Source organism: Elgaria multicarinata, chromosome 1 (genome assembly GCF_023053635.1).
Source record: "Elgaria multicarinata webbii isolate HBS135686 ecotype San Diego chromosome 1, rElgMul1.1.pri, whole genome shotgun sequence".
NCBI lineage: Eukaryota > Metazoa > Chordata > Lepidosauria > Squamata > Anguidae > Elgaria > Elgaria multicarinata.
In genome coordinates this window covers 162294575-162306712 of record NC_086171.1, presented here as the reverse complement: position 1 = coordinate 162306712, position 12138 = coordinate 162294575, and the positions used below count along the sequence as shown (strand labels likewise).

The 12138-nt window shown below is 41.1% G+C and overlaps 1 protein-coding gene across 1 annotated transcript; it reads left to right on the top strand.

Annotated features, from left to right (window-relative positions):
- The first annotated feature begins 2856 nt into the window (after nt 1-2856).
- Nucleotides 2857-9903, top strand: RPS10 (ribosomal protein S10). The gene is made up of 6 exons (XM_063141441.1): nt 2857-2914; nt 3937-4086; nt 5331-5502; nt 7458-7535; nt 8327-8382; nt 9808-9903. The coding sequence occupies exons 2-6, from the start codon at nt 3937-3939 to the stop codon at nt 9847-9849; spliced, it is 498 nt and encodes a 165-aa protein (XP_062997511.1). The 5' UTR covers nt 2857-2914; the 3' UTR covers nt 9850-9903.
- The last annotated feature ends 2235 nt before the right edge of the window (nt 9904-12138 follow it).

The following is a 12138-nucleotide window of genomic DNA, read 5'->3' as shown; positions in this document are numbered from 1 at the left end:
GTTTTTGCAAAATAAGTGTTGGATCTTGTTTTTGCAAAATGGCTCAGGAACATTTAAGCTCAAAATGTTATGTACATGTTAAGTTCACTCACACTCTCAAACGCAGCCTCCCTAACCTGGTGCTTTCCACACGTCTTGTCCTGCTGGCTGTGCATGACGAGAGTTGTACTACATATGGCACATCTAGGAGGCACCAAGTTGGGGAAAGCTGATCTAACATTTGCCAGTTGAAAACTGCTACACTTATTTCATATTAAGCAGAACAGTAGGAGTTGGCAGAGTGGGAGCAGGCAAATGGTAGAGGCCCCTGCTTCAATGAAGTCCAGAGGCGGACATTCCATTAATTTTTTTTTGAAATCTTAACTTTTCATCTACAACACAGTTGTGTGTTTTTTTACATTTAGATGCCAGAAATCTATATATTTTTAAAGTGTCAAGCAAACCTAACATTAAATGCTACAACTTCATGAGAACAGAATAGTGTTTGGTTTATTATAAAGGCAGTCAAACAGATGAATTTGGATGGCATGCTCTACAACTTCCACTTGTTTGGGCCTACATTTCCCATCATTCCCAATAAGTATAACCAGTTGTGAATTTATACACTTATCCTAAGCATGCAGAGTTCAATTTATCTTATTTTCAACAAATATACTTAGGGTTAGGGACAGCCAGAAGTCGCTTTAAAACAAAAGAAAAAACTACCACCTTAGCCCCAAACTGAAAATGCTTCTAAATGGAAAGATAACAGGGTTCTTAAGCGAAGACTTTTGTGACTAACCCAGCTTCTGTGACTAACACAGTCACAGTGGAGGGTTCTTCAAATTTGTGGCTTTAGTTCTGAGCTATAATGACATGCTATATTATTTTATCTTAGCTTACATAAGAAGGTGGAGGATGCAGAGAGAACAGTGAAATGTCCCAGGAGGAACAGAACTACCTGGCTATTTATTTACTTGCTTTATTTACAAATACGCAAGTAAAGAATAAGTGAAAACAAAGACACAGCAAATTTGAAATGCCTTATTATATCCCCAGAAAAGGGCCCTGCACCCCTCAGATGCCTTCAGCAAACTTCATTCATTCATCTCTCTCTTTCTATCTCTAATTCATATATACACAAACACACCCACACACCATTTTGGACTATTAATAAGCCATCTACAAAAGAAAAGTGTCACCCAGCAGCCCTCAACAGTAAAATGTATTTACTATATTTGAAATTGAAGTTGAAAGAGAGGGGATATTTTATTTCTACATTACTTCATTAAACTCATTTGAGGCCCCTTTGGTGAGAAGTGCAGATGAAACTAGATCCTTAACGATTATTACATTGCCCCCTAGTGGTCTTCTCTGTGCAGGACCATGGTTTATAAGAAGAAAGGGGACAATCGTTGATTATTTACATATTGGAAAGCATGTTCATCTATTTCCTTAGGGTGCAATCCTGTGCATGTTTAGACAAGAAGTCCTAGAACTCCCAGCATCGCTGTTTGGGGCATTGTAGGACTTTTTTCTGTCTAAACATGCATAGGATTGCACCATTAGTAGCCAAATATTAATAATCATACTAAACAGTCCTAATTGAACAATATCTCAGTAAGAACTTATTCCACCAAGCTGCAGCCGAGGGAGATAAAGGAAGCAGGGCCACTCCACTGGCTCGGCTGAGATGTCAGCTCCTTTTGCCTTCGCTCTCCTTTAACTATTTCCTGCTCTGTTACAATGACTTCGTAACTTAAAGAACTAGTGCTTGAGTTTGGTCGTCCCCACCTCCACCCTGCTCCAAATTCCTTTTCCTTCTGTGTTGTGCCTTTTAGATTGCAAGCCTGAGGGAAATGGCTATCTTAGGCGATAGCTAGACCAGGCCTATATTCTGGGATCATCCTTGTGCATCCAAATGACACACAGGGGATCCTGGGAACAGGCAGGGATGACCCCTCCATTTGCCTGGGATAATCCTTAGGTCTAGCTAAGGCCTCACTGTGGATCTTTGTAAGCCACTCTGGGAGACCTTACAGCTGAAAATCCTGTAAATAAATAAATAAATCAGATATTTGCAAAGAGGTACGTAGGCCTAAGATTAACTGCTGACAAGCCTATCCTTGATTACAGTTGAATAGCTACCCCCCAGCAACAACCGGTCACAAAACAGGCACAAACACAGAGACCAGACTCTGCAATAAACCTAGATGTTAAGTGTCCTCATAACTACTCAGGCAATACTATTACAGGATCTAGTAACACGAGCCCATCCGGGGCTAATTCACCTGCTCATCCAGCAACCTGATATATGTTCTCAACTACCAACTATGTACTTTAGCTGTCTACATAAAACAAGCACTTCAGTCTCCGTCCAAAACAATTAAGACACAAATGTGACACAAAAATTGTAGCATGTAGAAACCACATGGTGAACATTTCCATCATCTGAGACATTCTGCAGATGATGAAAATTGCCATTCTGCACTAAAGAAACTTTAAAGGCAGACTTGAGTGTAAAATTGCCAGATTAAAACTTAACAAGAAATTTGATTTTGCGGATTCATGTAAATGAATTAAAGAAAGAAAGATATGGTGGAGAAAGAAAGAGAAGATGGCCAGAATTTGTTAAAAGGGCCTCCCTCAGTCAGGCTCCTGGTCTTTCCCTTAAAACAAATGAACAGGCTAATAATTCATTTTCCCAAGAAAATGAAGCAACACCAATCTGAGATAGCTGGAGCAATTAAATATCGATTTGAACAGTAGGTCTCATCAGACCTTTTTCGTAGGACGCAGCCAGGAGCCCAGAAAACAAGCTTTCAGGCACTCGGAAAGTCGCCTCCTGAAGTGCAAGGGTCCTTGTGAGGGAGGAAGTGATCGTACTGCGCATGCTCTTTCCTTTCCAGCGTTCGAGCCTGCCGCTGCCGCCACGGTAAGGCCTGGCTCTGGCCGACTTATCTCCCCCTCATCGCCGCCATCCTACGGCTGGCTGATCCGGTTCCCCTCCTTGCCCCCCCTGGGCACTCCGCTCTTCATTTTGGCTGGGCTCGTTTTGGCTTGCGGGCATGGGGGGGGCGAATAATAGGGGGGGATTGGGATTGGGCAGCCGGTTGGAAGGCGCCAATTTATTAAGCCAGGCCGTGGTTTCTGTAATGTGAGTTTCGGTGATTGGGTTTGAACGGTGGCGCGTGAATCGCCCCTTCCTCCGGGAAGCACCGTGCGTGGTATATTACAGCCTGTCTGAAAAACCGAAGTTGTGCCTCCTTGATTGTGTTTTGCAAAGAGGCGAACGAAGGCAAAGTCAGGCCAACTGCACAGACGGGTACTTCACATTGAGACTTACACCCTGAAACTACCGTATATCCTGATCCGCATGTTTACTCAGAAGCAAGTCCCATTGGGTTAAGTGGAACTTACTTCCAAATAAGTTGTATATAGGATTGGGTAAAAGGCTCATCTTATCAGTTACTTTGCTGTAATAGTGAACAGGGCCTGCATTAAAAATTCCTTGTTTATATCGAACTTGTATGCCTCTTCCTTTATTTGTTATGTGCTGATGTTTCCAGAGGTAGGAACCATACCTTCTCAAACCATACCTTCTCAAACCATACCTTCTCAAAGTAGAAGATTCCAGGTTTAGTCTCTGCCATCTCCAATTAAAAAGATCAAGTAGAAGGTGTTGGGAAAGACCTCTGCCCCGAATGTTAACCAGTCACTCAGGCAGTACTGGGCTAAGTGCACAACTAGTCTGACCTAAGTCAGCTTCCCACAATGGGACTTATTCAGCTTCACCTGAGGCTGAGAAATCTGTGCCTTCTGCTTTGCTCATGTTGCTCAGCTTCTCGGCAAAGCAATAAGCTAATGTGTAGTTTTTCTTGACACACTTGGGAGTTTGGGGTATTTTGAACAGGAGAAGAGGCTGCTGTTTACAATTTAATCTATGTTTTTCTGCAGATGTTGATGCCTAAAAAAAACCGCATTGCCATCTACGAACTCCTTTTTAAGGAGGGAGTGATGGTAGCCAAAAAGGACGTTCACATGCCTAAGCACCCAGAACTGGCAGACAAAAATGTGCCCAACCTCCATGTCATGAAAGCAATGCAGGTAAGGCACTTGGTCTTTATCTGGCAGGTTGCACCCTGACCTTAAGCGTGTTGCATCAGTGGTAGCATTGTCACCATTTGGGGCCTGTTAAGACAACACACTAAGCCATGGTTAGGCTGCTAACCCTGACACCCTTTTGCAGCAAATGGTTAGTGAGCATGTTTAAACCTTGGTTATGTAGCCACCATGGTTAGGAATAGTGCACACAGTGCGCTAAATCATGCTTCACATGACATGCTAAGCCATAATGTTTAGCTCGAAGTGCTTAACCACTGTGGCTTAGTGTGTCATCTGAACAGATCTTTCTTTTTGTTTAGTTTATATTTAAGTAGAGGGAAGAGTGGGTGGGGGGAAAATTACCAGAACCAAAGTAGGACATAGCTTTTGTGCTCTTAATAGTTGTACATCCTGAAATCATTTCTGCTACATAACATTTTTCTCTCCTCCCCGCCATGGTAAGCTGTATCTGATGAAATTCTCTCCTAGATATTTATTGACCCTGTTCAGATGACATGCTAAGCCACTGTGGTTAAGCATTTTGAGCTAAACGTTATGGCTTAGCATGTCATATGAAGCATGACTTAACATGTGTGAACCATTCCTAACCATGGATATGTAACCACGGTTTAAAAGATGCTCACTAACCATTTGCTGCAAAAGGGTTAGCGGCCTAATCATGTGTTGTCTGAACAGGCCCATTGACTGAAAATAATTATTAAGTTGCTTTTAAGGGTAGAATTCTCTCAAGGCAGTGTACATATTGTTTGAAAGGTGCAGGGATTTGTATGTGTGTCATTGCATCTTGTTATCTTGCAGAGAAAAGAAAGATACATAGAGTAAATAATTTTAAATTGGGTCACATGTTGTGGGTTGGGGTTAAGAGTGGATCCTAGGTCTGAAAAGTTTGAAGTTTGTGTGATATTTGTAGGTCCCTAATGGAAGGAAGAGCAAGGAGGAAGGAAGGAAGAGCAATGCCAACTAGTCATTTTGCAGGATACTTCCAAACATCTGTAATCTTGTTATGCAACATATTTCTCCATTTGGAATCTTGCCTTTCCCTGTCCTCATCTTCTCCCTATCTGTGGGGGTTTCATTATCATTAGCGTGTAGTTACATGGCAAAAGAGTTCAGGGTATCAATTTAGCTTTGTTAGTGTTAATTGCAATTTCTAAGCTTTGCTGTGGATAAATAAGTCATAATGATCATATTTATCTGCAAGGGGATTAACTTGAGTATGTTCTTAGTCGCTGAAATCCCGCGGTTACGTGAAGGAGCAGTTCGCATGGAGGCATTTCTACTGGTATTTGACCAATGAAGGCATCCAATACCTGCGGGACTATCTTCATCTGCCACCTGAAATTGTGCCTGCCACTTTGCGCCGCAGCCGTCCTGAGACAGGCAGACCCCGACCCAAAGGTAAGCTTTGGCTAGGAGAAATACTATTTATCTTCTATGGTTTGATGTAAAAATGGAATTCAAATTACTTGTCTGGATTTGCCTAGTCTCCAGGTCGGATTTTATTGCTAAAGGAAGAGAATATAAATTTTATTCATTTAAAATGTTTATATCTTGCCTTTCCTCAGAAGAACTCAGGGTAGCTAACAACAAAGCTAAAACCATAAATTAGCATTTTAGAACATCACTTAACATAAGTAACATGGTGTTAGATTGAGGGTTAATTCATAGGCTAGGAAATCAAGGTATTTTATTAACTTTGTAGGTGTGAAACTAACTATTGGAGACATGGTATATATGTTTAAATAGAAAATTGGATTCATCTTTAAAGTGTTCCTAAATTTACGTACCAGTGTATTGCTTGTCTAGGTTCATCAGTCCTAAAAAGTCCCTTTGGTTACAAACAGGTTGATGCTGGTGAGATAACATTTGCTTTGCCTTGGAAGGAAATTAATTTACATTTATTATACCAAGACATGTACATTTTGAACTGTGACATGTTCAGCACAGCCTTTCCTGAATTGGTTCCCAATGATGTTTACATATGCTTGGCATGCTTGTGTCACCTTGGTTCAAATGAATAAGTGTACAAGCGAAGTTAGGTGACGTGGTTCTTGAATATTTAATAGTGCATTTAATTATAAGAATAAGTGGAGTGTTGCTACGCCTATGCATTCTTGTATCATTGTTGCAGAGGACTGTACCAGATCTGACTTGAGAATTATCCATCTGAGCATCCAGCCATGAGCAGGATTTTATGAACATAAATAATTTCAAATAGATGAATGTCCAGTCTGCTTTTAAACTTTCAGGGGCGGCAGCCCCTCAGGATACAACTGCCATGTGGGGGTTGTTTCACACTGAGTGTGGTGAATGCTTATTATAACAAGTTTCATTGGTCAGGTCCCATGCAGCTGGTCAGATGATCATGGTGAAGATTGTTTCTCTCAGGTTTTGTGTGTAGAACTTTACCCATCCTGTTCCTAGTACATCTCATTTTATCTTCAATTGTAGCTTTAAAATAGGTGTGGGTGGGTGGTGGCTGTTGTTCAGGACTACCCAAAGGGTTGCTTGTCTCAGTCTGAGGCATAGACCTCTTCTGAACTGAAAGCGGAATTCTTTATTACAACTGTCATATTGACCTGGTTCGCATGTAACAACAATGTGATAGTTAATGTGATGCTTTGTTGTTGGGTTAATTGCTGTGTTGTTTAGCCCCTAAACAACCCAGTGGTCTGGGTTCAAACATTCTGCACAGCCTATGAAGGAAACCATCATGGGTTGTGTGGTAAAGTGGAAATGGCAAGCGCACTGCACGCAATGTACACCCACTCATGCATGACAGTTCATTATTTTTTAAACTAGTAGGTTGGCATTACATGCAAACCGAGCCAGTGAAAGTTTTGAAATAGGTAAGGGTGGTCTTCCTACATGAATTATGACTGATAACTTTCAGTTGACCTCTTAAAACGTCAATAATTATTTTCAAAGGAGAGGCATGTGTGGTATGTTTTAAAGTCATTCACCTTGAAATAAAATGTTTAATCAGCTCACTGTTATGAAATGTGACTTTTGTAGAAGTTGTGGATTCTGGTACTCTCAAGCTACAGTCGGCAGTGTGGGGTGGTCCTGGCTTTTGAGCAGCTGGGTCACAGTGAGAAGTCAGTTTAGAGTGGAGAAAAAGGATCCTGGATGAACAGACTTGGGGCAGCATAAAAAAGTTGCAATTTAAGCGTTAACTAAACATTTGGTTTAGGAAGAAATTTGGTTTAGGAAGAATTAGGAAGAAATTCTGTTGTGGCCCAGTTGCACTAATACCAACTTCATTTTAAATATTTGTTGAAGCATAATTGCATACCTAGTACTGTTTAGCTGGAGCCTTTTGGATTGATTTATGCTGTTTTGATCTTTTTCAGGATTGGAGGGTGAGCGTCCTGCTCGCCTAACACGGGGAGAGGCTGACAGGGACACCTACAGACGTAGTGCTGCTCCTCGTAAGTATTAACTTTATGGTCAACGCCAGGTGTTAATCATCCTCTGTCATTGGTCATCTGTAACTGCTTAGCTTTTTACTGATTAAAAATAAAAGCATTGAAGATGAAGGAATCTCCTCAAGTCTTGTTTGGCCTTGTTTGCTAGCCAAAAATTGGTTGCCAGGGCTCTGCCCATATCCCAAGGGGAGGGAAGGGGTTAAAGGAAGCCAGATTCCAGCTGGACATCAGGAAAAACTTCCTGATTGTTAGAGCAGTACGACAATGGAATCAGTTACCTAGGGAGGTTGTGGGCTCTCCCACACTAGAGGCATTCAAGAGGCAGCTGGACAACCATCTGTCAGGGATGCTTTAGGGTGGATTCTTGCATTGAGCAGGGGGTTGGACTCGATGGCCTTGTAGGCCCCTTCCAACTCTGGTATTCTATGATTCTTATGTCATTGTGCGCTTTAGAAATGTAGTGCAACCCTAGCTATTAAGCTTTTGTGGGGTGTGGGGTATTATCCCCATAATTGTCCTGTGTTATGGAAGTGCTCTGAGCTCAGACATACAGTATGACCATGGAAACAGTGTTCCTCCAAAGCACCAGACTGGGGTTGGTGGCTCTTGTCATACTTGCCAGAGTGGGAGGGCCTGCTTGCCAAGATGAGATCATCTGTAGATTGCATGAATTACATGTATAAGCAATGTCTGGACTACAAGTGACTGAATACTTCTAAAATGCACATAAAAATCATAGAAATACCCTTACAAGGGGCTCTTTACCTTGAATAATACCATTTTTTTCTTTCCAGCTGGTGCAGACAAAAAGGCAGAAGCTGGTGCTGGGGCAGCTACTGAATTTCAGTTTGTAAGTATCATGCAGAATATTTGGTTTAAACAAATGCTTTAATAGAGCAAATGCAAATGTTTCTGGAGGAAATGGGAAATTTTCTGAGTTTGATTTTTGTCTAACTGATAGGAGCAATTATGCATTCTAGGCTTCTGTTTATACTGCTTGGTAATATTATAGATAGTGCATGCTAATAAAGTTATTGTTTTGACGCAGTCTAGTATAAACTTCCAGAACAGAGGGACATGATAATTAGACAATACGGACTCCAGGCAAGCTGGAAACAAGAACAACTATTCAAATAACAATTGTTGGTCCAAGATACACATTCCTGTTGCATCAAAAGATGTGCCTGGTTAGTTTAATAAGGCTTAGATGAGCATTGCCAATGCAGATGATTTGATTTGTACCCTGCCTTTCTACCAAGAAAAAATGGCACTAAAGGCGGCTTTACAATAATAAATAAAATCTGATTAAAATAATAAAACAAATGCATTTAAGTACAATTAAAATACAATAGCAGAATAAAAACAGCATTCAGTCCAGCAGATCCACTTATTATTATTATTATTATTATTTATTTATATAGCACCATCACAAAAGGCCTGCTTGGGGGGAAAAAAAGGTCTTTGCTTGCTGGCGGAAGGACAGCAGAAAGGGAAGGAGTCTTCCTTGGCTGGGAGTTCCACAGCTGGGAAGCGGCCACTGAGAAAGCCCTCTTTCACTTTACCAAATATACATAAATATGCTTACACAATGTGCAGAAGCTGCTTACATGTGAGGATAACACTCTGGATCAGGCAATAAGAGTACAGGGTCCCCATGGAGCTGCTTTCCATTTGCAAGTAACAGAAATTGAATTAATAGTGGAAATAACAACTTTTAAATCTTAAGGTTTAGCCAGTGTAGATCCGCTTCTTAAAAATGTGCAGCTGTTCTAATTTCTTAGAGGTTTTTGTTTGTTTGTTTTTGCATCCTAGCATGATCACTGCAAATCTTAAAGGCTATTTCCTGACCTCGGTTTTTTAAATTTATGGCAAATTGATCCCTATGCAGTATGCCTGCCCTTGCCAAATAAATGCCGAAAAGGCTGGCATTTTTGAATCACTTAATTGTTGGAAATGCATGGTTGCACCTTGGTTGGGAGTTGTACTTACAAATGTTTGAACTATGGTTGCTGCCTTTCACTTTCATCCTGAAGCCTTTTTTAAAAAAATAGTGCATTAGAATGCCCTTTTTGCCGTTGACAAAAGTTTACACTTTGTTGAACTACGGTCTAGCTGTTCTGCAACATTAGCATCCCCAATTGGCCTGCCATAGATTTCGGGCAACTCTGCTGTTTCTCTTACAACTCTACCAGTTAAGAGCCAAAAGTGAGCCAGAAATTTGATGTGGTAGTTGTGGATGCACTTAAAATATATTTTCTTTCTTTTTAATTTGCAGAGAGGTGGATTCGGGCGTGGACGTGGTCAGCCACCTCAGTAGAAATCTGTTGCTGTTTGGTTGCATCTTGTGTATAATAAATAGGTGAAAATTTCACTGTTTGTATCTTTGAATCATTTAATTATGTTACGTAAAGCGTTTGTTCACCGCTAGCTTCCAGTTCTTGCTTTAAATTCTGGACGATAAACAGAAACACATAACAGCGAGGAGTAAGTTGGCTTAATGGGACGTCTTGGTTGCTTGTTCTGGAAGGCAAGTATCAAATCCTTTAGACTGCAGCAGATAAGGCTCCCAACTACATGAGGTTTGAGAAGGACTTCTATTTGTCAGGGAGCTGTAGATTAGTTGCCAGCACATTTTTCTCCCTATCCTATGGCCATTTCCCCCTAATCCTACTGCCCATCCAACACCAGTCTATGACCTGTTATTGTCATCCTGTTTACTGAAAACATAATGTGAACTTGGCTCCTAAAAGTGGAGTAACTTGTGCAAAATGAATATTTATGTACAGTTTACTTAGATTTCAAATTTGGTGTTTCCTTGGCTCATAATTTTGGGGGCTGGGGAACCATTATCAGTAGGTCTAATAGTTGAGGTTCCGCTCGGCTGAAAAGTCATTCCATCCGTCAATCAGGTTGTTTCGCCTCTCTGCTTGGCACGGAGCTTCAGTCCACCATTGCTTCTTCACCCATTAATTTTCATAAGAACTGTCACACGTCACAACTCCACATTGATGATGGAGAAGTGAAACTGAGGTAGTGACATGCACAAAGCCACCCAATGCACCACACCTTTGCTGGAAACTGAATCTCAGTTACAGTCGGTCTGTGGTTATGCCTTTGGAGAGAACTGGAGGAATAAGTGAGTAGCAAATAAACACTTTAACATTGATGAAATCAACAATGTAGGGTACTAAAATGTACAGTTCTTCAATAAGTGAACTTGCCATGGATCTAAATGCAATACATAGGTTTGCCACCAGATGTTGCACTAATACGAAAGTAGGATTTGAATCCTTTATTAATGTGCTTGTCTGGGTTACAGTATATTAAAAGCCTAAGCATGCTGGACTTGGGCTGGTAATATTTATTCTAGAGGGGAGACTTACCTTTCCTAAAGTTAAAGAAAACTGTCTAGTGTTCTAATATTGGACAGTCCTTTGCCTGTTTCTCAGCCTACCACATATATCTTGACAGCTGAGAGGCGATCTCTGCTAATGGATCTGGAGGCAAGCATTGCTTTTGATATGGGTGGTGGTGGTGTCTCTACAACAGGCACTGCTGTGCCCACTGAGTCCTTCAAAATCCGGGGGCATTTCTAGGACTTCATTCCTATTTGGTGTAGCTTGACCCTAAACTGAGAACAGGTGCTATGCTAGCAGTACTAGATGGGTGAAGGTCACATTTTTAGCCTCTATAGTTGTGCAGGTCAATGGCCATGACAGTTGGATAGTAGTACATTATGTCTGCACAGAATTGGCAGTAGTTTCTAGCCCTAATCTCTAAAGCCTGTGGCCAGAGAATAGGGTTTTGTTGCTCTATAAACTTTGTCCTTTCTCAAGACTTGCAGAAACAGAATAAATCATGTAAATGTGCATAATATATACAGGTCACAGAATTCAGTTTTTCATCATCCCCCACCCTCCCCTGTTGCATAGAGCAGGCTTCCCCAATCTGGTACCCTCCAGATATTTTGGACTACAACACCCAGCATTCCTGACTTGACCATGCTGGGAGGGCTTGATAGAGGATTTGTAGTTCAAAACATATGGAAGCTACTAGGTTGGGGAAGACTAGCATATAGCAGAAGTTAACTGTGAGTTAACTTTTCCTGAGTTGTTAACTGATGCTATGCAACAGTTATACAACCTTTGTTTCTTTTCAAATACAGCTTTGCATTGCAATTCAAAACAACATTAACAATGTGAGGCCATAGTGGGAAGTGCAAATGTATTGGCCGGTAAACATGATTTAATGTTTGCACTTCTCTGTGCATTTCATAATTGGGTTATTCAGGCCTGTAACCTAGCTGGTAAAGATGCACATTGAGCTGCAACTGCTTTTTAGATTGCTTTGTATTGCCAGGTTTTTTACATTTCCACTGCTTAAATTGGGCAAGCTGGCATGTTTTTCTGGCTCTTGCTAATGAGATGGATGTCTGGAGGGCATTTCTTCTTTGCTGCTGTGTCAGTGACAGTCTTGTGCTTTTAAGAGATAAAAAAGGTCTCAATAGACTCTGCAGTTAAGCTTTTTTTCTGCTTGTGGAATATTTCTACTGAATCAATATTGACAAAGCACAATATGCTAGTGATGGCTGACCTTGAAGTTCAGT

Coding starts and splice junctions, on each gene's coding strand:
- RPS10 (XM_063141441.1), top strand. CDS start 3,937: ATGTTGATGCCTAAAAAAAACCGCATTGCCATCTACGAACTCCTTTTT. Junction 4,087..5,330: donor ATGTCATGAAAGCAATGCAG/GTAAGGCACTTG, acceptor GTATGTTCTTAG/TCGCTGAAATCCCGCGGTTA. Junction 8,383..9,807: donor CAGCTACTGAATTTCAGTTT/GTAAGTATCATG, acceptor TTTAATTTGCAG/AGAGGTGGATTCGGGCGTGG.